The sequence below is a fragment of the Neopelma chrysocephalum genome, unplaced genomic scaffold (genome assembly GCF_003984885.1).
Source record: "Neopelma chrysocephalum unplaced genomic scaffold, ASM398488v2 Primary Assembly neopelma1_42b, whole genome shotgun sequence".
In the NCBI taxonomy this organism is placed as follows: domain Eukaryota; kingdom Metazoa; phylum Chordata; class Aves; order Passeriformes; family Pipridae; genus Neopelma; species Neopelma chrysocephalum.
The window spans coordinates 8332436-8359075 of record NW_020897701.1 but is presented as its reverse complement, the minus strand read 5'-3'; the positions used below and the strand labels follow the sequence as shown (position 1 = coordinate 8359075).

General features: G+C 42.3%; 2 protein-coding genes across 3 annotated transcripts in view; one reads left to right on the top strand and one right to left on the bottom strand.

Annotated features, from left to right (window-relative positions):
- The first annotated feature begins 4116 nt into the window (after window positions 1-4116).
- LOC113964641 (E3 ubiquitin-protein ligase RNF4-like) lies at window positions 4117-9566 on the top strand. Its single transcript, XM_027677144.1, has 8 exons — window positions 4117-4210; window positions 4597-4651; window positions 5182-5285; window positions 5683-5737; window positions 6488-6497; window positions 7654-7756; window positions 8905-8959; window positions 9292-9566. Exons 1-8 carry the CDS (start codon window positions 4173-4175, stop codon window positions 9439-9441), a joined length of 570 nt encoding a protein of 189 aa, XP_027532945.1. The 5' UTR covers window positions 4117-4172; the 3' UTR covers window positions 9442-9566.
- A 5169-nt stretch (window positions 9567-14735) lies between these two features.
- The window catches only part of EMCN (endomucin), a 53982-nt gene continuing 42077 nt past the window's right edge, over window positions 14736-26640 (bottom strand). Inside the window, exons 11-13 of one of the 2 annotated variants that reach the window (XM_027677142.1) lie at window positions 21013-21126; window positions 17698-17760; window positions 14736-16440 (exon numbers count right to left, since the gene is read on the bottom strand). In XM_027677142.1, the coding sequence (XP_027532943.1) occupies window positions 17702-17760; window positions 21013-21126 (173 nt within the window). In that variant the 3' untranslated portion in view covers window positions 14736-16440; window positions 17698-17701. The remainder of the gene's footprint in view (window positions 16441-17697; window positions 17761-21012; window positions 21127-26640) is intronic. The other variant, XM_027677143.1, reaches the window with a different exon arrangement.

Sequence of the window (26640 nt, the reverse complement as noted above, 5' to 3'; positions counted from 1 at the left end):
ATATTTGTTCTGCAGAACAAGCCACCCACTAATGCCTACCATCAGAGGGGTTAAAAAACATATTTACTTACTTTGAACAGTCTTAATATGTATTTCTCTAATAGACCTGCACTCCCCTGTGAAGATTTTGGGAAACATATTCTGAAGACTCTAGCCATTGCTAGAGTCAAACAAAGGCACATTTTGACATATGAAGTGAAATGCAATCCTCAGTGAGACTAGTACAAATTATTATTTGTCAATAATAACATCTTTCTGGGGCTTCTTTTGGTAATTCTTGCCTATGTCCCTGCATCCCTATGGTGGATTTAGAGGGACTGGTCTGCCAGGTTGCTCTGGGGAGTGCAACCCTGTTCCTGTGCTGAGCCGTGTGGAGAGCCGGGTGTCTCACAATAACCAGCCACACATCCCTGGCGGCCCATGAGGACAATCAGAACCTCTTTTGCTTGGGTGGGTCCATATGGTAGAGAAACCAACTTGCCTGTGGGTAGGAGCCCTGAGGGCAGCCACAGCCATGGTGATGGGGCTGAAGGACTGGTCTGGTTACTGGACCTCTGCTGCCTTGTGGAGTGCAGTTGTTTGTCTACCCACAGCTCAAAACTATTCTGGTTATTAAAGATAGTGAGTCAGAGAGAGAGGCAGCATCGACCCAACTGGGGTGACAGGTTGGTTTTCTCATGTCATTGTAGATTTTCTTGTGATTGCTCTGCAGCAGGTTACTTTGATATATGGCATCCTATACTACAGCCACCCTTCTTAAATTACTTTATGGTCCTTGCTCTGATGCCCAGGGTAGCCCTGATTTGGGATAGTACTGATTTGGGAGAGCTGACAACCCCTGTCCAGGGAACTGTGGGTTTCTCACTTCCTGAGGTGACTTTTCCTTCTAAGCGTTCCTGGCAAACCATAGCCAATCATGTGAAAATGCTGATGCTGTACCTCCAGGTGATTAATACACCCAACCAGCTCAATGTGGGCTTAGTTTAGGCTATTGGCCATAATTAACCTTTTATTTTTGAAAGTTGATAGATGTAAACTTCTTCCTTCCCAAAATGGAAAGGCAGGGGTTGTTTCAGTGGTCTTACACTTTGCTTCAAAGCTGGCCCACATGGGAGAAGATAAAACAGGTATGTGGCCTTTACAGCTTCCCTAGAATGTGCAGAGAAGGGACAAAAGTTTCTCTCTGTCCCACCACTGAGTGATGAATATTTTCAATAGCAGGTTTAATTAAAAAATGTTGGGCCTTACAGTAAAGGCCTACCAGCCCCCTGCTGCGATTGTCTAGCAGCGATGAGGGAGATCAAGCCCAATAGCCTTCAAATGTTTGACTTACTAAAAGATGCCCCTCCTTTTCCTCAGTGTTCCCTCTTCCCTTACTCCTGAAGACACATTCCTGCTAAAAGCCATCCAGTCCTTCCCTGAAACACAAGCGGTGCTAAGTCCACTCAGCCAACCTCAGCTGTGCCTGGAGCGAGGGTGAACAGGCTCCTTGTTTTAACATGTGAGATGTTTCATATCCACTTGTGCTTCATCTCAACTTAAACACTTTTGCTTTCCAAAAATGTTGGGTCCAAAGGGCAGAGATTTAGATTAAAAAAATCATAAAGGAGATTTAATGCTTGATAAAAAAATACTAGGGTGCTAGAGCAATTCCAAATGTATATTTTATAGATGAATAATTAAGTACCTCATGTCAGTTTCCAGACACTGAATATGAGAAATGAAGGATGCAAATACGGTGACAGAAACAAGCCTATGCTTCAGTTCCCAGACACAGGACTGAGAAAAATGGAAAGTCGTCCTCACCCATCCTTAAACAATCAACACTTTGCCACTTACCTAAAAGCAACAGTTGTAATAACAGAGAAATTTTTGTAAGAAATGATCCTCCTCACGTAGAGCATGAGCTAAAAATATCCTTATGCTATCCACAGCATTGGATGACTTTCCACCATCCTCCCCACACCTGAGAACACCCATGGGACCAGGGGCTGAGGAACATCCCTGTATCCGGCAGGGCTGAGAGAGGGTTGCTGCCTCAGCTGATCCCTCTGAATGCAGGTCCAGTGGCAGACTGGCTAGAAGGCAAACGGAATTTTAATTTGACTTTTTTGCTGTGTCACCTTTCATAGCAGAGCAGGGTCTTGGGAGGAAGGTACTGTCTTCAGGAGCAGAGCAAACCTCCTCCCAACACTGTTGTGAAATACTGGCAGAGGAATAGTTGAACACCTGAAAACGTCAAGACTTCAAAGACTTTAAATAAGGATCTAAATTGTCAGATTTTCAGCAGTTTGAAAAAAAAATCTTTTGATTTAATTTTAATTGCTATTTACTAGGGTTAACGTTAAAACAGTCTCATAAGTGTTTTCAGCAACAGAATAATGAACGTGGAGGAGGAAGGCTAAGGAAGGGTTTAAATTTCTTTTTTTTTGTGGGGCATTTGGTGGGGTTTCTTTAGCCATGGAAAGGCTACTGTGTTACTCAGGCTGAAGGGGGAGAGAGGTGAATGTCTCCCTCTGCTCTGCCCTCGGAAGGCCCCATCTGGAGTGTTGCATATAGCTCGGGCCCAGTACAGACAGGATGTGCCTGTTAGAGTGGGGCTGGAGGAGGCCACGGAGATGCTCAGAGGGCTGGAGCAGCTCTCCTCTGCAGCCAGGCTGGGAGAGCTGGGGCTGTCCAGCCTGGAGAGGAGTAGGCTCTGGGGAGGCCTCACTGCAGCCTTCCAGTGTCTAAAGGAGGCAGAGAGTCATAGGAGAAAGGGGAACGGGTTTCAACTGGAAGAGGGGAGATTTGGATTGCATGTTAGGAAGAACTGTGAGGGTGGTGATACACTGGAACAGGCTGCCCAGAGAAGCTGTGGATGTCCCATCCTTGGAAAGTCCCATTCCAGGCCAGGCTGGACGGGCCCTGAGCACCCTGATCCAGCCGGTGGCATCCCTGCCCATGGTAGGGGGTTGGAACTAGGTGATCTTCAAGGTGCCTTCCAAGGCAAGGCATTCTGGAACTCCATGAGGGTGCAAAGTGGACTCCTGCTACCTGGGCATGGAACGTTACCAAACGGTTGACCTGGAGAGTCCTGCTTCGAGGGCTCCGGTTACCAGGGGTCTGTTAAGTCAGTTGATGGATTCTCTGCTGGGCATCAGACGCAGAGCATCCATCTTCTCCATCCCAGGTGGGATCAGAAGGCGATTTGCTGACATTTGTGAGAAAAACTCTGGACTGAATGTACAGGTGAGCACAGATGATTTTTGAAGAGATTTCTGAGGCTGAGGGACTGTTCTGGGCTTCAGGTCCAGCTGCAGGTGGGATCAAGTACCAAACTCATGGACTTCCCCTCTAGCTTTGGGCAGAACCTGGTGACTTGGGAATGGGAATCTTGGAGCAGGGGAGTGTTTCAGAGAACAGGCATTCTAGATAGATAATCTCCTCTCTGCTTTTCTGGTAGGTTTGGAAGAATATCATTCTCCGACCCTGAGAAATCAGAGCTTTGTAGCAGTGTGCTACCTAAAGGAAGCCAAGGGATTGATTGCTGTAGCTTCCCTGACATTCCTTTTTCGGTGTTTGTCCGCTTGCTTTTCCAGTGGTTTTAGATCACAAAACACCATGAGCACAGTAAGTATTTCACTGCTCAATGCAAATCTGATTCTTGAAACATGTTTTCCAGGGTACTTCTAGAAGGGATTTCAAGAGTTTGTAGCAAATGCATGGGAACAGAAGCCTATTAAAACTTCATGTAACTTCATGTTCTGGGATATAGAAGATTTTGAATCTCTCTGGGTGCTTGCAATAGTACAGAAATGCTTACAGTGTGAGCAACAGTCTGATATAACTGTGAACTACTCTCCTCATTTGCAAGCCATCAGGATAGGCTTTTTCTTGGTAAGGCAACTGGTAAGAGATCGGGGAAATGTCCTTTCCTTAATGCCGTGTGCTCTGGTTGGAATGGCCCACAGCACCATTTGATGCATATTCCAGCCCTTGTGGGCTGTTTTCTGTATCCTCGTGTGCTTTCACTGTTGTTGCAAAAATCCAATTAGAGAACTGAAACAGGGGAACAGAGCAGAGGGTGTTCTGGTAGTTCCTAAGATGCCTCCATTTCTACGCTATTGCAGGAGCAGAGCTGGCAATACCCACGTTTTCTCAGAGCAGCAGATAATTCAGCAGTGCTACTGATGAGTGATGACGAAGAGGAACTAAGAGACAATAATGGGTATGTGACAGATAAAGTGACTGCCTAAAGTCTAATTTCCGATATACAGTACAAACATGTTTTTGCCAAGCTTTTGGGTTCTGTTTGATTCTATGCAAAACCTTCAGACCTGGAATATAATAGCATGTCTGGAAGAGATGTAATTAAAGAAAATCCTGCAGAAACGTTTCTTCCCTGTTCATGACATCATTGTTTCTTATAGAATGGCTTGCTATATGCTGAAATGCTTGCAGTACATAAAAGCTCTGGGAATTAGTGTTGCTGGGCTGGGATGTTACTAAATTACAATTGGGGTCGTTATAATTTCTGACCTTTTATGTATCTGTAACCCTTGATGGATGGTGAAATTATTGTCTGCATGTTCTTTCTGGTTCTGTTCTCTCTAGCACATGGCCAGCAAGTCTATTTAGTTCTCTGTTTTGGGTGGATGAAGACTCACAGGTAAGGATCCGCATGTTGTCATCCTTTCTGCTTTGTGGGAGGGGGAACGGGGCAGAGGGGGAGCTGTGCAACTCAGTTGTCTTTTGTGGGATGCTATGGGGAGCTGGCTGGAAGCACAGACCTTGCTTCGGAGCTCATACTACCATATCTCCCCAAGTCACTTCTTGAAGGTGTGTGTAGAGAGAAAAACCCTTTCCACTGGGGCACTGGAAAATCTGTGTTCCCTACAGTTCTAGCAGTGACTGACAGATTGCAGATAATCCAAGTCCTGTCTGCCTCGTGCCAACAGAACAGCAAAGTGGAATTCTTTCCTCCCAGTCCCTGTTGTGGTTTCGTTTCTTCAGCACCTGTTCATTTAACACAAAGTGTTTATGGCTATCACAGCTGAATTTGCCCATTTGGGGGAGAAGGAGGGGAGAAAGAGACAAAGAAAGATCTCCAGCACAAAACCAATCAGGGAACTTAAACGGGAGCAGAGAGGAGGGTGTTCAGGTGGTTCCTAAGCTGCCTCCATTTCTACCCCATTGCAGCAGTGGCAGCAGAGCCAGCAATACCCACGTTTTTTCAGAGCAGCAGATAATTCAGCAGTGCTACTGATGAGTGACAATGAAGAGGAACAAGGAGATTATGATGAGTATGTGAGAAAGTCTCTCCCTAAAGTCCAATTTCTGCTCTACAGTAGAAACCTGTTTTTACCAAGCTTTTGGGGTCTACTTGATCCTGTGTGAAAAAATCTGACTTGAAATATAGTGGCCTGTCTGGAAGAGAACTAACTAAAAAAAACCAACCAGCAAAATACAGCAGAAAAGTTTTTCTCCTCCATTTATGACATCCTTATCAAATGTTTCTTACAGAATGACTTGAGTTACACTACAGTACACAAAAATTCTTCGAATGACTGTGTTGCTGGGCTGAGATGTTGCTAAATCAGAACAGCGGATGTTTAATTTTCTGAGATTTCATGTATCAGTAACCCTGGATGCATGGTGAAATTAATGTCTGCCTGTTCTTTCTGATTCTGTTCTCTTTAGCATAGGGCCAGCAGGCCCTGCAAGTTATCTGTTTTGGGTGGATGAGGACTCACAGGTAAGGATCCACATGTTGTCATCCTTTCTGCTTTTTCGGAGGGGGAATGGGGCAGAGGGACAGCTGTGCAACTCTTGTCTTACGTGGGATGCTGTGGGGAGCTGGCTGGAAGCACAGACCTTACTGTGATGGTCCAACTTGCATGACCCTCCAAGTCGCTTCTTGGTGGTGTACATAGAGGGAGAAACCCTTTCCACGATGGCAGTGGCAGATCTGTGTTTTCCTTATAGTTCTATCGGTGACTGACAGATTGGAGATACTCCAGATTGCAAATCTCGTTTGCCTGGTGCCAACGGAGCAGCCAACAGGAATTCTTTCCTCCCAGTCCCTGTTGTGGTTTCCTTTCTTCAGCAGCTGTTCATCTTACATAAAGTGTTTATGGCTATCACAGCTGAATTTGCCTATTTGGATGAGAAAGAGGGAAACAAACACCTCCAGCCTAAATCCAGCTAGGGAACTGAAGCAGGGGAGCACGGAGGGGGGTGTTCGGGTTCTTCCTATATTGCCTTTGTTTCTACCCTATTGCAGCAGTGGAAGGAGAACCAACAGGACCCACTTATTTATTTGTTTTCAGCACAGCAGCTAATTGACTCCTGTTTTGAACTTTCTTACCCAAAACAAGAGGGCAATAACCATCCATTCCTCACTGTAACTGCATTACTGAACTGCTGTTTGCATGCAACATCAGGAGTTCGCACCAACGTCTAATTGTATTTTCTTTTCTCTCCCTTCACATATGTATTGAGGAAGCTTCTTGAAGGTGAGTTGATGTTTTACAGTTGATAATGGAATTGTTCTAAATTTAATCATTATTTTTTGTTTGTCTTTTCCAAGAAACTCTAGCAGCAGGGATTGCAACTGTGTTAGCAAAAGACAAAGGACAATGCTAAAGCCTCTGGCCAGTGTCTTAGAGAAAGCATCCAATCTTTATCTGAAAGCCACTATCAGACACAGTGGAAAATCCTTGCAATAAAAGTTGTAGCTGAATACTTATGCAGGAAGAAATTTTAATTTGGTGACACTTTCTGTAATTGTAATTGGTTAATACTTGATTATTGTTGCATGGACACTGGAGTAGCAGAGACCATTGTTACCTGCAGTTTCTGAGACTTAGAAATCAAACAGCAGTTCTTGACTCCCTATATTTTACAGACCAGGCCATTAAAAATTGATTTCCCTTGAAACTAGGCAATATAACTCCATTTTCAAGTTACCTTAACTCAGGAGGGAAATTATTACAATTTCTAAGGAAACACTGCTTCAAATCTTTTTATAATTTCCAAGAATTGTCCTTAACAAGGCTCATTGGATAGAAACTTCCTTTGAGTGGTGAGGTCTGGTTTAACACAGACAAGAAGAGTGCAACAGTTTAGCATCATACAGCAATGAGGAAGCACAGCAGCTCTAGAATGAACAGGTTTAGAATTAAGCATCTCTTCTGTCCCTTATGAAACTTTCTGAATAAAGCACTCTGTTTTTCCAGGCCTTTTTGTTGTGTATGTGCTAAGTTGCTGTGCTCCTTTGAAACTTGACTGCAGACAGCAGTTATTGCCCTTCCTCACCACAGGATCGCAGCAGACCCTGTTAGTAAAAGTTGGGGAAGGAGCTTCCCTTAACAGGGCAGATTTATTTACGGGTAGTACAACTCTATGGAACTTAAGACACTGAGAGTCTCTCAGGTCATATTTTTAGCTGTCTGTAGAGTGAACAGAGCAAATGTTTTGTGTCAGTCTGTAGCAGAAGAGTCACAATATCTGGAAGGGTTCAGCCTTAATATTTAGGAAACTAGTTTGTTTAAGATTGCTTTTAACCCAGCTGAATAGGAACCATTACAGACTATTTATAATAATACATTTCAAGTGTAGTTTCAGGGAGAGAGAGAATAATAGATCTAACTTATCAAAATTAAATTACAGAATATGAACAACAAAGGAGAAACGTTACACTAAGAAGCCAGCGACAGTCAGACAGCTCTGTACGGGGTAGCAATGATGAAGATGAAGCAATAGATAATGATGTGTATGTGACTGAATTTTTTGCCTTTTTCTTTTCTTTTTTTTAATAGGGGCAGGATGAAGTTATACTGCTATGGCCTGGCTTATCTTTGAAGTCTTCACTTACTCTACTTACTTCCCTCTTTCTCCTGTGTTGCATGATGATCAAATGATACCATTTGCACTTCAGGAGAAAAAGGCAGCCCAAGGCAGATGCACAACTTTGCATAGAACCTTAAAGATGACTATGGGGGTATGGCAAGAAAGGGGGATTAATGACAGGCCATAGCTCAAAAAGTATTGCATTTGCTTTTCCTGCCAAGCTCCAGTAGTGATGTCAGATATGGAAATACTTTCATTGGCTTGGTATCATGGGACTGGAAGCAGCAGCTGGGCAAATTCCATGTAGGTTTTAATATTTGAACCTTTTGGATTGATAAAAGGCAATGTAGGAGAGAACTTGAGTATGGTACTTTTGGGTGTCAGGTCTTAAATACACCACCTAAAGGGCTTCTACTATTCTAAACCATAATGCATTTTGCCATTTGATTTGTAGATCTTTAAGTGTTGGTTGCTAAAGCATGTCAGTGAACAAATCCCACCACTTGGTTAATATAAAAAAAGGAATATTTTGTTCCTTGAATCTCAAGCTTCTCTGTTACTGAGGGCACTTTCCCGCTCTGTTTAGCTCAGGCTGAAAGAGCACATTTAACATTGACCAAAGGGTCCTTCCTGGGGCTGGGCTTGTCAAGGCTGTCTGCAGTGTTACTCTGTAGCATCAGGCCCTGTTTCCTTCTGCAATTAATAGTTCCCAAAGGACAGCTCTATGCTTTAGTTTCAAAGCTGTTATTGATGACCTGTTGGAGATTAATGCTGCCATACACTGACTGCCTGGTGCTAGAGGTTGCTGTTACTTCAAATCCTAGAGCAGGGTGACTGACTGCACCTTTCTCCTAATGAAAACCAAAATGCTATTTCCTTTAGATCAGGGAGATCCAAACTCTTCATTATGTGCAGCAAACAGAGAGTTAAAGATTTGCAGGGTTCTTCAAATCAAATGTACAATAGCCAGTCAGTGCAGTCAGATGATTATGTGACATTTTATATATCGGTAACCCTTGATGCGCAGTGATATTAATGGCTGCATGTTCTTCGTGGTTCTGTTCTCTCTAGGGCATGGCCAGCAGGTACTATTAGGTGTCCGATTTGCAGGGATTTTTACTCAGAGGTAAGGATTTACATGTTGTCATCCTTTCTGCTTTGTCAGAGAGGGGAGGGGGCAGAGGGGGAGCTGTGCAACTCAGTTGTCTTACATGGGCTGCTACGGGCAGCTGGCTTGAAGCACAGGCCTTGCTGTGAAGCTCCACAAGTCACTTCTTGGTGCTGTACATAGAGAGAGAAACCCCTGCCAAGATGGCACTGGCAGCTCTCTGGGTACCTCATCATTCTAGCAGTAATGGACTGATTCCAGATATTCCAAGTCTCCTTTCTCTGCTGCCAACAGAGCAGCAAGTTGGATTTCTTTCCTCCCAATACATGTTGTGGTTTTCTTTCCTTCAGATTCTGCAAAGTGAACGACTGCTTTTGTCAACCCAGTGTGGCCATGTCTTCTGCAGTCAGTGCCTCCCTGTTGCCCTTGAGACTGCCAGCACGTGTCCAATCTGCAGGACAGAACTCACTCATGAACGGTATCATCCCATTTATATATGAGCACTTCTATTTCTCATGACAGACTCAGATGGATCTTGGGGGATAGGCCATGTAAAGACCTTTCCCTTCATGTATATAGTTATTCTTGTATATAGTTCCATTTTTCCTGAATTTAATTATAAATAAAGTATTGATAAATATAGTCAAGTGTGTCTGCTCATCTATGTTGGACTTTGCTGGTGGACAGAGACATCTTTCAGTAAGTGGAAATAACACTCTTGGTTTGACCAGTCAGAAATGCTCATTCTTTTCACCACACTGTAGTCATTGACTTTGGGGGAAAGGTGCTAAAGGCATAAGCTTGGTAGTTCTTGTGGCCAGTGTGTGTTGTATGCGGAAAAAGAAACAGTCACTGCTTGGGGTGAGAGGCCTTCTATTTCTCAGGATGCACTCAGGTGGATGTTTTGCTGCAAATGTTGAAATTTCTGTGCTCTGTAGGTTGAAAGAGCAGCAGGTTGTGCACACATCCAAAGAAAACTATTTTCTTTGAGAATAACTGGTAGGTATCTAGAGAGCTTGTTTATGGTCCAAGCTGCTCCTTGCTATGTTTATATATGGTTACAATGATTATAATGTTCCGCTGTCAGCTGATGACAGCAGCACTACCAGCTTATGTGAAGCTCTTCCTCTTCTGAAAAGCCTGTAAGCTTCACGGCAATAGCAAGAATGTAGCACTGTAAACTGCTGTGTCCCGCATTTATCCTACAGAACAGAAGAGAGCAGTGAGCAAAAGCAGTGAGGCAAAGACATAAAGCAACCGCCAGGGAGTGCACCACCACCATGGCCATTACCATCACTATCATCACCATCATCACCATTTACCTTTCCTACTGCAAAAGCAGATTGTCTCCAGAGGGAATGAGGAGCCAGCAGTGGTTCCTAGATCCAGAGTGCTGATGCAGACCCAGAGTGCTGGGTGGCAACAAATGTCCCCATCAGTCACAGGGAGATACACAGGACATGGCCAGCGAGTGCCGACTAAAAGGTGTTGAAAGGTGGTCTTTTCTCTAACTGCAGGGCTAAGCGGAACCTACACTTCCAAATCAGCCAAAGCAAAGCAGCCCCAGCAATAAGAAACATGCCTGGGTTTTTGTTCTGCAGAACAAGCCACCCACTACTGCCTACCATCAGGGGTGTTCAAAAATGTATTTACTTACTCTGAACAGCCTTAATATGTATTTCTCTAATAGACTATCTACCTGCACTTCCCTGTGAAGATTTTGGGAAAAATATCTGAAGCCAGAACCTTTGCTTGAGTCAAGCAAAGGCACATTTTGACACAAGAAGTGAAATGCAATCCTCAGTGAGACTAGTACAAATTATCATTAGTCAAGAATATCATCTTTTGGGGGCTTCTTTTGGTAATCTTTTAGAGATTTCTGTAGCTCACCCTTGGGATTTGACTTGCAAGGCCAATCATCCCTGATGGTCAGCAGAGCAGCTGCAGGTGCCTGCAATCACCTCCTCTCTGCCCTTTGCGTTGGGTGTGTCCTCTGCTGAGGTCAGCTGCTAAATCCCAGGGGAAAAGTCTCCCTCCATTTACTTTGTTTCTAGTAGCAGCTCTTTGCTGAGCTTCACAGCACTGAGTCTTCTTTGGAACTATGCATGTGGAATTAATGAAAATAGGATTGAAAGAGTCTGAGTGTGATCAAACTGGCTGGCATGGGGCACCTGTGGCTGCATCCTGCACTTGCCGTAATCTGAGGGCTGAGGGTAAGAAATGGTATTCTCTCTCATGTGGGTTTTTCTTGGGATGATGTGAGCAACTGAATTCAACTCTGGCTCTGAACTCCCCCCAGCTACCTGGGCTTCATTTGACAAACTCTTCTTCACCCTTCCTCCCTCACTTTGCCAGCTAAATTCAGACAAGGCACTCTTATGCATAAAAGCTGTCAAAGGAATAACTTACAAGTACAGGAGCTAGAAATTCTTGAAGTGTAAAGCTGGCACCCCTGAAGAACTGCAGGGACTATTCAATCCATCTGGTGCTCCCGGCTGCAGGGCAAACAGGCTTTTGACTAGTTCATAACTGTGGCATATGCAAAAGGCTCAATTATTGCTTCTTAAAAAGCCCAAATTATCTCCTGGAGTTGGAGACTGACAGGCACACCGTCTCTGCAGCGTTATGCACGGCTGAATTTTTGCTGGCTTATTCTCTGCTATTCTGCACTGCCTGTAATTGCATTGCATTTTAACTGTTTAGCATCGTCAGAACTCCAGCCCTAGGGGCAGCGGAGGTGGTGAGAGCTCAACACACCAAATTACTACCCAAAGAGCAAGCAGACAAAAAGCAGAGTGGAGGGGGAGGGAGACAGACAAATGAGCCATGTTCATTAGAGAAACAGCAGCCCTGACCGAGGAAGCGTCCTACTGATGTAATGAGAAAGGTGAAAGTTGTTAATAATAAAAAAGAACACAACAACAGAGTTGCCTTTCTATTAGAAAACCACAAATCTAGAGAAAATAAATGCACAGTGGAAAGCAGAGATGAAAACTAGCAAAATGCTCTTTGCCCACATAGCTCTTTTTTCCCTACTAGTTTTATTTAGTAGTTTTTTTTGGGGGGGGGGTGTTGTGGGGGTGAGTTCTGTAGTTGTGCTGTTTAGTGCTGTTCCCTTGTGTGCTGTGATGTGGCCCTGTCAGATGGAAATTAAGCACCATGCAGCCGCTTGCTTAATCCCTCCCCTCTTCCCCCTCCCCTCTCTCCCCCACACCCATGGTGGAATGGGGAGGAGAACTGAAGTAAAACTTGTATGTTGAGATAAGAACAGTTTAATAATTGAAAATATAATAATAATAATGGTAAATAATAATAATGATATTAAAAAGAAACAAACAAGTAATGCACAATACCATTGCTCATCGTCTGCTGACCGACGCCAGACTCCCCTTTCCGAATACAGCTCAGTCCCCCTTCTGGGTAACTGCTCCAGGTTTATCTACCAGGCATGATGTTCTATGGTGTGGAATATCCCTTTGGTCAGTTCAGGTGGCCTGTCCCAGCTATGCTCCCTCCCATTGGCAGAGCATGAGACAAGGGGAAGAAAACTGTCCTTGAGTTAGGATAAGCACGACTTAGCAAAAACCAAGTGTGTTCTCAACAGCATTCTCATTCTGAATTCAAAACACAGCACTGTAACAGCTACTGAGAAGAAACTAACTCTACCCTAGCTAAAACCAGGACAGGCCCCAAAAGCTGGCATCTCTGCTACAGAAGCCCTGCCATGTGAGGCAGTCAGACACACTTTCCCACAGGCAAGTTTGTGTTTAACCTTTGGCCAGCCAGAGGTCCTAATTGCTGATTCTTTCTTTTCCCTAAAAGATGCTGCAGGTTCAAATCCCTGGGGCAGGTTTTGAAGGATAGGGCCATTTGCAGTCTGTCCCACAGCACAGGGACCAACAGCAGTGGTAGAGCAAAGACAGAAACCAAGGGAGTGGGATGGGTATGACACAGCCCCCCAAGTTTGCACGAGTTGTGCAGAAAGTGCATTTGGGGAGTTTTTTTCTCCTCTGGAAGGTCTTCCTATGGGGACAAAAAGAAGAGGATAAAAAGTCTGGATCATGTGCTGCTGACAAAAAACCCGAATTCTGGCACCTGTGAGAGTGCGGAAGTGCATCAGAGCTTGTGATGGGGCTGCCCTGCTTAGGCACCTCAGTAGCTTTGACATCAAGTAACTGACTAAACTCTATGCAGCAAAGCCTTAAGTTACAGGAGATTGTTGCAGGGAACAGGCCCAGCACAATGCAGCAGCCACAATGTGACAGCCACAGAATGAAAGGTTACTTGTGAGTCTTTGTCCTGCCTACCTGCAAAGCCATGGGAGAACAAGATCATAGAGTGACTGAGGTTGGAAGGGACCTTTAAAGGTCTAGTCCAGTCCTCTAGATGAAGGTAAACAGACAGGCACGTCAGCAGACATAGCCAACACTGGCAGGAATAGATGCTTGTGGTAGCAGAGGTTTCTGTCCCTGTCGCAGTGTAGCCCAATAGGGAAGTGCCTCTGCTGTGGCTCTTCACCCAGGGGAATGTGCAGGGTGGATATGAGGGAGCTGAGAAGATCCTTCAACTGTTTGTGTTGAATATTTTGAGGGTATTGACATTTCACATCAGCTGTATTCACCAGGGTTAATTAAAGCCTGTGTTTTATAGATTGTCCTTGTCCACAAACGGAAAAGCTGCCTCAATTGGAAATCAATAAAGTAATCTTTAAGTTCTTTTATTTTATTAGATACAGAGTCCTAATTTGAATAAATTGAGGAGCCATAATTAATGGTGTCAGAGAGGTCCTGAGATATAAGTTTAAAGCTTCCTGAGGAGTGTGCTTTGCTGTAGGCAGTGTGCTGGAGGTGCCCAGCGCAACCAGGGTGTAGCACTGAAGCCAGGGATGCTCTTCTGAGCAAGTTCCTAGGAGTGCTCTGGTGCTGCAGAAATCCAGCAGCAATTCAATAGCCAGCACTCTGTACTGATCATTGCCCAAAAAATTGAAGGGAAGGCTGTGAATGGCAGTGTTGTCACCACAGGGAACAGCAGGAAAGCCAGATCCTGGGGTCAGCAGAGGGCTGCTGGCAGCTAAGGAGTCCCAGAGATGCTCTGGGATAACCTCCCTATTCCGAGCCAGCGAGACTGATGTGCTTTATGCCTCTCTCTGCTGTACACAGATGTGAAGTTAAATGGTTCACTCCTCTTCAATGGGTTGGAGTCATTCCAAAACCACAAAAACCTTTGGGGGTTTTGGAAAGGGAAGTATTCTGATGGTGCTGCTGCTTCCCCTTCCTCCTGATTCTTAACAGGAATGGAAGTTCATTTATGACAAATTTTGTCATTTCAGGGTTAAGAGGATCTCATGTCTGCTTCATTTCTGCCCTCCACCAAACTCACCTCTTTTACTTTATACACACTCACACAAGCCAGTTCCTTTGAGAGACATTTCCCAGCCTTCTGATGACAACTTGGTGCTCTGCCATGTCCCTTATCATGAAAAGCCTGAACACCTTCCACAGTTTTGGTGGTTTTCACTTTTCCAGTACCAAGATTTGCGGAGAGCCTTGCTCTCTCCCCATCACTGACCGTAATGAGGATGAGTTTCCACTTGCCACTCCCAGCATGCCTTCTGCAAGGTTTCATGATGCCCCTGCCATCACTGTGCCCAGATTATCTAATGTCTGCTCTCTAGGCTCATTGTAAAGAGTTCAGCTCACTCTGTGCTTTAGGAGTGCAGAGTAATGGACAACAGTTGCACTAGGTATGGGTAATGGATTGCATTTCTGCAAAGACAAAAAGAATAGCCACTTAATAAAGATAATAAATTTTAATAGGCAGTTAATTTCTTTTTTCTTGACACACTACGGTAGTTTCTGAACAAATTTTGCACACTCACACAAATGTATATTTCACAATCTTTTTCTGCTTTTCTCTACTGTCCTTTCACTATGATGCAACATGCTACAAAATATTTTTTTTAATCAACATGAAAATCAATCCACAATGATTGCTCTTATTGAAGAAAACTTCATCAATCAGGAATCTGAATAGCTGCAGATGCCAACTAGCGTATTTTAGATGGCCTGACCTTTCCAAAGTAGGTATCCAAGACTTCTCTGCTTCTGAGGAACCCAAGTGATCCAGGAATACCTGAATGAACCACATAAGTTCAGCTGCAGCATGGAGGACACTTGTTTGTTCCCCATCTTTTACAGAGGTTCATCAAATATTTCTCATGGTGCCGCTAAGAAAGAGAATTATTAGACCCACCAAAGTGTAAGAGCAATGGTCAAGCACAGGGAAATGAACCCTTTTGAGATTTGTATATAAACATGAATTAATAATTCTGCTCAATCTCTTACCATACTGGTAGGTAAGTTTTAAAATTTCAGCGAAGGGAATTGGAGAGAGAAGTTTCTCAAAAGCATTGTATCAATAGGTATCAAAACGTAGATCATCATCCTGAATCTTGGTCCTGCCCTTAGGCCACCAGCTGTCTTCTTTCCATTCCCCAATAAAGCAACGGAAGTTCTTGGGACACTAACAAGAATCGAGGGATTCAGACTGAGCAGATGCTCACAGTAATGTAATTTTCAAACATTTATAGTTCTAGAAAAGTAGGATACATGCAGGTATAAGCACTACTTGATATTTTGGAATTGGCAGCTCTGTTCAAGTTAAGAGTGTCTTTAATGAGCACTTGAAACACTCCTTAAACTTCCAGAGTTATTCAGTAACCTACAGGAATCCCACACATTGCTCAGAACACAGGGAAGAAGGTTCATCTGTAAAATTGCTTGTCTTGCTGATTCCCATTGTGTGCCCCAGGCTATATAGAAGTCATATTTGTAGCACACGTAATGCAATTAGCCAAGGAACAGGTGAAAATAAACCGTGTTGCCTGTTACATTACAAGGATCATATTCAGTAATTTACAGAACTTCAAAGAGCCTCAGTGCAAGGTATATTCCCCCCTTAACAGAAAAAAGCACACACTTCAGCATTCCACCCAGGCATCCCACCCTGTAAACATTTATGACAAGCAAAGCATGTGCTACAGTGAGGAGTCTCATGGAAATCACTGAATTAATTTTCATAGTGGCTATTTGCCCAGTACTGTTTCAAGGGTCAGGCCCTGTTTGTATTTTGCTACATACAATTGAAAGAACCTTAGGTACTATAAGTTCAACAAAGTATGCTGACATATTCCTCCCTGCATGTGCAGAAAACATTTTTAGTAAGTACTATGTAATCCACCTGATTTTTACATTCTCGTCAACCTTGTTTCCCTGCTTTTACTATATGTGAAAATAATAAATACATATGATATACCAGTTATTAAGCCTTCAAAAAATTACATATTCCAGAAGGGACAGGAGACACTTGAGAAGTCAAGAGCTGGTCATTAACACAAGTGTCCTGTCTGGTAAAAAGCTTCAGCTGGTCCACATTTCCCAAGGAACTGCAATTTTGGTGGTACATTCCTGCACATTGTGATAAAACAGGCTGCTTCATATCTGAAATGACAACAGTATCTATACATTATTATTCCAGGTAATATATTCAGAAACATAAGAGTAAGCTAAAATGGAAGGCATGGAATAAATCTGATTTGGGTAGGCAATCAGGATTAAATCCACTGTCCAGGCCATTGTCCTGCCCCCACACAAACAGAACCACCTCTGGGTTTTCAGTAATGTAGGCAAAATTTCATTGTCTTGCTCTAAATGAAGAAAAAAGGAGGTTATTTTGTCCTTACTGCTAGCATTGGGAAAGCTCAGTTTTTCTTCAACCTGGGGGTAATGAGAATAGGTCAAAAACATCAAAGATGTTTTTCACATTTCTGGTCAACCAGATATTTCTCAGTGGAGGGTGATGGGATCCATTCTGGAGGGGCTTCATTCTACAGTGAAGGTGGCAGACCGGGCTTTGTCTGAGCCCAACATAGCTGCCTCTGTCTGGTCCATCCCACATATGCTGTGACACTCAGGTCCTCAGGGCATCCTTCTCCTCAACCTCCCTGGAATACTCAGGCTGAAGGGCCCTTCCCACATCTGCTTCCTTCTCCCACCCTCAGCAAAAGACCCCATTTCACCAGAAGTGATGGAAGCAACTCCATGGGAAGTGGATACTGTGCTGCCTGAGAAAGCTTCATGCATGAAGGAAAATGCAGCACCCACATCACAAACAGTGGATTTCAGGGGTGCTCTGATGGTCTTTGCCCTCTCACACATAAAAATACCATCCAACATCTGCCATGCATGTTAACCACCAAGGATTTCAAGTCATAATAAACCACCTCAATAAAAGTGCTGGCATTTGCATGAAGTGAAAAAGATAAAGATTTTTCATGAAAAAAAAAGGAGCAAAAAACTTCTGGGTACCAAATTCCTTTTTTTTTTTTTTTTTACAGGTAACTGCCTTTAAAAATCTCTTACTTCTCACACAAACAGAAAGAAAATTCACCCAGGGAAGTACACCCAGGAAATGCTGAATAGTTCAAGTCACACGCTATGCCTATAAAGGTCTATCTCTGTGAGGTGGCAGCTTCCCCCCTCCACTGGCCTGGGTCTCTGGTCATGGTGGTATCCTGAAGTTGAGCTTTGTTTAAGCTGTTTTTCCTTGAGGCTGCTACCAACTGAAGTCATTGCTCATTTTGTTTTTCATTTTTAACCTTTCTGTTTAGTTACATGGCACATACTGAGACTAAAAAGTATTAGAGACACTAACAAACACTAATGTTAGCGGATGTAAGACCAAGGCTACAAACTTACGTATTTACTGCTGAGATGTGAAGAGTTGCCGAGTTTTATTCTTCCCCTGAGATGAGTGCTCTCCTAAGAAACAGAAAATATATTTGTATTAGTTAAACACGTAAAGATAAAAGGACCAATGAATCTAGCATGAACATATCACTGACCACTAGACAGTCTCTTGTCAGATTTACTTAATCAGCAAAAACTGTCCATGCAATAGGTTTTTATCACTCTTTCTGTTTTATAGCTTATTTCCCCTACTACTACAAAGTATTTCCAAGAGAGTTCTCCAGGGGTTTGAAAAGAAATAAAACTTTAATTAATTTGTACCCATGATTAGAACATTAAATTATAAAAATAAGAAGATACAACTATAAAATTAATTTTTGCCGACAATGCTGACATCAGCTCGGTTCCTCCAAAGCAGGAAAATGAACCTTTATGAACTTCAGTCAGGGATTACACACTTTTCTCACTCCTCCTTCCCCAGAGAAGCAGAACCACTACCAGCATTTACAGGCAGAAAAATAAGCCTTGAGATGACAATGTGTTTACAGATGTCCTATTTCCAAACATGCATCCCAGGAATGGTAGTGGAATTTTTTTTTTCAGAGATTCGCACATGGAGATGAACAGGGAATGGCATTCCCAGAGTGGACAGAGTCCCATGGAAATAGGTACAAGGATGGGAAAATCGAAATGCCTCCAGGAAACTGCCGTCTGCCTTTCTGCTCACCTGCAGGAGACAATTTAATGCCTCACACACACACAAGAGGCAAGAAAGTGATGTATTACATTCTAGGAGAGGTGAATATGTATTAAAAAGTTTTATATTATCTATAGCCTGGGGTTGCAAATGGTAATACAAATAAGGATTCTAAAAAATTAACTGATTAGGCATTTAAATAATTAGTAGCTAAATTAAATTGTTGCACTCCTGAAGAAAATGGAAAAGACTCATAAACAGTTTTTGAACAGCTTTTCTTCACAGCAGAGAAAAAGGCTCTTTATTTAGTGCAGCTTTTTGGAGATGAGTAGAACTTGGTATCTGTGGAAAACTGTTCAACAATAATGTGCTGGAATGATGTTTGCCTCCCAAGTGTTCAATTTTGAACAAAACTATTTTACAATCTTTTTAAAGTGTTGCTAAGTTAGAGCTTCCGAAGTTCTGATATTAAATTTCAGGTAGAGAAAAGAAAAAGAAACATTTAAACAACACATATTTTTGGTAGGTGAAATGTTTTTGTTAGATGAAAATCTTGTTTTGAAAAGCTAAAGTGAACAAGTTCAAATACTGTACAGTTTTATACCGACAAAAGAATAAGATTTTCAAGACATCTCACTGTTTTAATTTTAATTTTATTTATTTTTCCTTCTGCAAGGTTTTACTTTCCTTGTTCAATATGCAGAAATAGAAGACTTAATAGGGCATAAAAGTGACAAATTGACAAGACTGAAAAAGAAGGTGCAGCAGAAATTAATTGAGAAATATATTATGAGAAATAATTATTGAGAAATAATATGGAGAAGATAATATCCAGTAGTGGTAATAAATATCAGTACTTTGTTAGCAGTTCCACTCTCAGCTGGTTGTTCTGCAGTCAGACTTACATGGAAGGTCGATACTTTGCACCACAGGAAAACAGCATGTCTAAGGGGAGGCTCCAGATTCAACATAGCTCCCTGGATAACATCCCAGTTATGCCAATAGACTTTGGATCAGAGTATGGAACGGGTGAGGCAGTGCAGAAGTCAGGCTGCTTGAGTGGTACCTGCCAGCACTGGTGGTCAGGCCAGGAGGAGTGAATCTGCCTTACTGCAGACCCTGAGGCTGCAGCACACAGGCACTCACACTCCTGTCTGCATTTCCTGGTGCTATACACATTATCCCTGAAACAGTGAACCGCCACAAACTATTGCCAGGGTTGATGTTCCCCTATAATATCAGTGTCTGTCTGATGAGGGTTTGAAGCAGGCAGGGATGCTCTACATTTCTTTGCCACTGCACTTCCAGGAGGGCAGGAGCCTGCAAGACTTCCGACACAAAACCGAGTTGTTGCCACTCCATGGTTGCAAATGTGTCCTAAGATATTTGCATCATAAGGTCTGTAATCATCAGTGCCAGCTAACAATTCAGTGAGGAAGAGGCAGCAATTATATACAGGAGAGGAAGTGGTCACACAATACATTCTCTGTTCAAGAATAAAAAGGTAGTGCACAGGTTTAGATACAGAGCTACAGTGTGCCTTGGGACTGCACAGAGAGGTGTCCAGAATATTCTGGAGTCCAGACTCAGTAGTTTGATATTCCACTAAATATCCAGTTGCAATCCAAAGGGAAAACCAAGAAGAATGTTCGGGTTAGCTGCAAGTGGGAAGACACGTTTACTGGTCTCAAAGCAACCTCATAACTGATAGAAATAAATTTTAAGAACGAAAAAAACAAACTCGCCCCCAAACCATCACTCACCAAAATCAAACTTTGCTTCCCATAAGGGAAATGAAAATCAAATACTTGTGTTTAGTATTTTGTTAAAACAGATGATATTTTTAATAGAACAAAAAATTATTTCACAGTGAATTGTTTGCTGATTAAGAAAATACATGGTGCAGTGGAGGTGCTCAACCAGTCTAGATAGATTACCTGAATCCCTTGAAGGCTGTCACAGAATCATAGAACTGTTAAGGTTGGAAAAGACCTTTAAGATCATCAAGTCCAACCATCAGCCCAGCAACACCACCATGTTCACTTTTAAACTGTGTCCTCAAATGCCACATCCACATATTTTTTGAACAGTTCCAAGAATGGTGACTCCACCACTGCCCTGGACAGCCTGGTTGCTCTTCCAATGCTTTGCCATCCTTTCTGTGAAGAAATTTCCATAATTTCCAATCTAAACCTCCCCTGGCAGAACTTGAGGCCATCATTGAAAGAGAAGAGGCATAGTTATGCAAAATATACCAACAAGAGCAAAATTGCTGCACAACATTATCAGTGAATATTGTCTTTTATTTATTCTGGCTTACACATTTAGGGAAGGATGATACACAAACTCTAGTGTGGCGCACTAGGAGATGAAAGGTATCAAGAGAGACTTGAACCATCAGCTTCTCACTATACGGTTTTTCAACATCTTGCATGAAGATGTTGATTGATCCAATTGGAAAGGTTCTATGGCAATAACTTCTTAATAATAGGTTGAAAATTCATTGTGAATTTGTCTACTTTGATAAGTGAGTGAACTCAGAAAAATGGGAGACGAAGGGAACTGGAAGACAGTATTTGGTGCAGTTAAAGTGCTGTGAACTACAAGTGCAATGTGACCCCTTTTACCTGTGGTCCTGCCTTGTGGCACCTCTCCTGATGGAGGAGGAGTTGTGGACTCAGATAGATTGGCAGAGGGCAGTGAGAAACCAACCTCATATATATCACGTGCTTCTACAAAAACTGAAAGAAATGATTCACAGTTTGAGAAAAAGGCCTTAGGCAGAATATTTGGAAAATGAAATCAGATTGATACTGACATGGAAGTTTCAGCTGTCAAACAAACTCTTCCATTACACTCTTTATTTTCCCTCTCATTCTCCAGAGTTGTACCTGTTTGTTGATTTCTGTCTGAAACTGCATGACAAACACAAAGACATAGGCACCATGAAGTCTCTAAGCACTACTGTGATAAAATGCAGCAGATCTGTAGCTACACTGTTCAGCTTATTGCCACAGGAGGCTGGAGATATCCCAGTGGACAAGACAAATCCATGGAATTAAAAGCCGCTGAAAACTATGAAACAGCAAAGACACAACGTCTGATCCAGGACGTCTCCAAGCCGCAGGCTGCTGGAAGGCTATGGTTGAGGACTCATTACTGTACTCCTTTCCTATTTGTTATCCTTCCCTTCACATCTCATGATAGCCACCCTCAGTGACAGGATTTGGGGCTACACAGATCCAGGATCTGAGCAGGTACAGCTGGCTCAGATCATTGTTTCTCAGCTGCAATATTAAAGGAGATGGTGCTCTAGCAGCAATACAGCACTGGTCTTTCATACACACAGCCTTCCACATGTCACCCCTCAAAGACTTATGCTGCAGCCTTGCCCACTGAGTCACCCCAGTGTATCAGCAACCCGGGCACTGGGCCCAATCCAATACACACTGCATACATCCTCCTCTAAAATGCAGTCATGCTGTAGAAGGATAAAGATAAGAAAGATGTAATAGGAAAATTTTGTATTCATAACTCCTCATCCTTCAAAGTATTTGTTTCAAGTGCATGAAAAGTAGACTGAGTGCACAGATCTGCAAAGTTAAATGATAACCAGGAAAGAAATAGTTCTGCAGTGAAAATGCAGGGTTTTCTTCCTGATTAAAATTTCACTTGTGTAGTATTTGTTTCGATTTTCCACTCACAAATATATTCATTTCCAACTATTATGATGCCAGTGTATGTGAATAAGTAATGGGCACGATCAGCTGAAATTACACATTGTATAAAATCAATTTTGAAGCTCTGAAACAAACATTTCTTTGTCTCACCGTTGTGGAAGGCTATTGTATTAATCTCACTGTAATTTGTCCCTCCCCCCCCCACTTGATTCAGAATCTGAATATATTATTCAGAATACACATACACTGCAGAACATGATGACAAAAAAGAGAGTACAAAATGAGTACTCTGAGTACAGAAAGTCTTTGACCTGGGCAAAGCCCTCTGACATTACTGGAAAGCTGGAAGAAAAAGGATATAAAAACAGCCTTTGACATAAAAAATAGGTTGTACTGCATCTCAGATTACATTGTCTGGAAGAAAAAATGAGTTGTGCTGTTATTTCATTGTAATATCTGCTGCTGAGAAATTGCTCATAAGTGGCAATCAGGTTCAGAGCAAAAAATTAAAGTGAGTTTTTAATAAAATCTGATTGCAGAAGCCTATTTTTTACATAAGTATAAAACTACCTCTGCAGAGAGAGGAATCAAAATGTCTATTTTTACCATGCTGAACTAAAAGACTGAGAGGTGCATTACAGATGCTGGAGAACAGCCTTAAGTGGGAACCAGCGCCTGGGTGCAGTGGCTGCATTTGTTGTGGGCCAGTGGGTCCAGCACCTGCAACGTGCTGCAGCACTCCCCTGCCACACACTTCCCCAATAGCCCTGCAAACTGCTCCTCACAACTGTCAGGGGGTCAGAAGGATCTGTACAGTTCACCATGACAGAGAGGGAGTGTGCAGAGATGTCCAGGTGAGGGACAGGAAGGCAATTGCTGCTCAATGGGGAGCAAAGGGTGGGAGGAGGCTCCTTCACAAGGTGCATCTCAGAAAACTGCAGGCTGGAAAGTTAACAAATGCTTCACAGATGGAAACATCACTTGACCCTCAGGAGTCTGACTGTAAGAGACTTCTTTAAAATCCCTTGAAAATGTGCACCACTCACAAACCGAATTAGAAATAGAGAAGGAAACATGTGCTATTTAATGCCTTTGACTACAGTTTTGTCCAAAAATTTTAGCTGGAAGTGTGTGCAGTCAGATCTTTGTGGTGCAAGTAAACACAGACTCCAACCACAAGCTGCAAAAGCTGAGAAAGTTTATTCTTCAGTTTCTGTGAAGACAGAAAACACAACTTCAGGGTATTATACAATACAAGGTTAAAAAAATATAGTGTCAGAAAATGAGAAAGAGAAGGAAAGAGAAGAAGGTGCTTGATGTTTCTCTCTGTTGCAAGGGGACCCTTTTCTATGAAGCAGCTTCTAGGTTTCCTACCTGCAGGGAAAAAAAGTAAGGCACTGAAGCTACATCTCATAATAGGAAAAACAAATAATCAATATCATATCCTCATATTAGTAGAAACACCTGCTCTTACCGTTCCTAAGCACACAGCATGCCAGGAGACTGCTCTTCGCTGACCTATGTTGTTCATCTTGCAAGTAAGAGGAAGAGGGAAGGGAATTTTCAATGACAGACTGCCTCACCTGGGAACTCAGCTTCTTCAACTGCTCCTACAGGCATCCACCTGGATCCTAGACACAATGAGAAAGAGATGAAAGTCCCAATGCATGTTGAGAAACCCTATGGCCCACTACAGAACCATACCCCCTGGCAGGGGTAAATTTCCCTGGATTGGGCCCTTAATGAGGTAAAATCCAAACATTTCTTACCTCCTTAAATGCCATGGTCCATGCTCAGATGTACTCAGCATAGCAGGAACCAGCTCCCGATTTGTCCCATTATACCAAAACCACATCTATGGTTTGATGTGTGAGGCGGAACAGTTAAACAGTCTCAGCATCTGGAGGTTCACTGAAAGCGGGGACGCAGATACTGTCATTCAACCATATTGTTTCAGAAGACCACAGGATTTTCCAAGTCCAAAGCCAAGCACCACATTGGGTTGTCTTGAGGGATGCTGAACTTTATTTGCATTCCAGCGACCAAGGCAAGTTTTTTTCTGAATGAGAGCAAGGGTTTTTTCATCGTTCTGGGATGATTATGGTGCTTGGTCACTATGTATAATAGAGTCACCAGCCTCTGATGTGGAAGGTTAGGAATTCTCAAAGCCTTTACAAAGAAGACTTTGGAAAAGCAGAAACTCCGAAGGAATGATACAGGCAAAAACTATGGTCATCTCAAATAGGCTGAAGTTGTAGGGTCTGACTAATCTATGCCATGAAATCCCACATATCTTCAAGGTAGGCAGCTCATCTTGTGCAAGGGATGCACCCAAGACGTGTTATGAAAATCAGAGAGGAGGCAGAGCCAGTCAAAGTAGCAGATAACAACTGTAAGGTCATGATTGCTGTTGAACAACAGCAGCTTTTGGAAGAGATGTGGAGCATATGGGGAATACAAGTTCTTCTGCATCCTCAGTTCATGCTATTTTGTACTGCACTTCCATCTGAGAACACCTCTAGGTGTTAACTGATCCCTTTCTCCAATGTGATTACAATGTTAAAGGTGTTTTTCATGTGATAGGTTAGGTGTCTCTTCAAATATCCATGTTTGCCTGGCACATTTTCACAGCTCTGTTTAGTAGCAACACTTGAATTTTCGTTTTTTTCCACAGTGAGTATCTTGGGAAGCCATAATGCAAATGTATACCAGGGACCCTTTTCCAGCCACCTTCCATTCCAGGTGCATCACCAAAATCTGAGCCACATTGACACCAAGCTTTGACACCTTGAATATCCTTTCAGAAAATTCAGTGTAGAACAGACAATACCCCTGCAGGTCGAGTAAGTCATATCCTACCCTATCATCTCAAAAGAGCTCACTCTGGTTAGAAATCATGCCCTAATGAATCAGCTTATGCTTAGGTGCCAGGATTATACTAAACAACTCTGAAATGTTATGTTACCTGCACATTCCTATGGAATTTATATTGAATATTGAACTGGTGTCCTGCTACTGTGTACCTTTTATGCGCTCTAGAATGGGTATTCCAGGCAAGGGCTATAAAAGAAAATTGTCAAGTCATTACTTAAGTATCCATGTTTCTATCATATATAGTTCATCTGTATGGAGTAGCCTTACCCCAATTTCTATTCATCAACCTTTCTGTACCTGAGGAATTTCCATCCCTCAGCAATCTTCATGAGTCCAAAATAGGTGATCAATACTTTTACTGGTTTTTCAGTGTAACACGCAAGAACCCTTACAGAAAAAGTTAGATCTGTTTTCAAGACAGTCAATATTTTAACACCATGGATGATGGTATTGATCTCTTAGTCATCAATTAAAATCCTTCATCTTATATTCTCAGGAAATATATCTATCACTGAAAAGCCGAATGTGCAGTTCTGTGAGCTATGTTGAACCTCAAATAAGAAATATTTTTGCAGGTAGATTTTCTAGAACTCTGTATTGTAGAAGACCATTTATTCTCCCTAGGGAGGGTCACCCTAAATTTACCTCTAGAGTCAACATGAAATGGCTGCCGTAAATCCTGCATTTGTACATTAGTGTAAAACTTTTCAGATGATTCAGTATCCTGAGCCTTTTTAACCAAGCAGAGTTTTCAAGTAAGAGGCAACTACAGGCACTTATCTTGCATCAGGCATTGCAGTTCACTGACAAATGTGCATGAAAAATTCAAGGTGTTTAGTTTTCTCTCTGTTGTTTTTACTTTACATAAATTCTCAACCAGTTGTGCCTTAGAGCTCAAAGCATCAGCAATTCCATCTTTCTAAGAAGAGTTTTAAAAAGTGAGAATATTAAAGCTCTATTTTACCTAGTGTTCCTGATGATACTACTCCATTAAAAACCATTATTTTAGTCCAGGCTTAATTGACAACTATGGTTTTCCTGTATTCTTTCACATTAATTACAGGTATTTGAAATAATAATCTTTATTAAATTTAATTCAGCTATGCTTCTGAAAATTGAGCCTTTCCTATTTCTTTCATTTTATATTCAGAAGTTAATTTTAGAAGTCCTAAAATAGGATCCTTCAGTAGTCAGTGGACTGCCATAGGTCAGCTCATTCCAGCTCAAGGTACATATCAAAGACAGACAGGATAAATGGCCCTCTGGACACATACATCTCTTTCAACTATGTGCAGCTGGCGTAGTTTTTAGATAGATAAAATAAGGCAAGATTAAACTCACCATAACCCTTGATCAAAGTATATCATGCACAACACTGAAAAGAAGTTTTTCTAGGTTGCCTGCTTGAACAATTTGTAGGTCATATCCTTATTTGTTCTGTATATATGGGGGTTCTTTACACTTTTTAAACACAATTATATAATCTCAAAATCTTCTGTTTGGAATGAAAAATAAAAACTAAAAAAATATAATGTATAATTATAACAGAGCTTAATTTGAATACATGTCAAAGCAGAACTTCATTGTATATGTGCTTGAGTTTAGGCACCTGAGCAGTGTATTGATAGTGAGAGGACGATGTAGATCTACCTGTATAGTTAAGGCTTCTCTAAAGAAATTCCTAGCTTTAGTCTTTTGAGT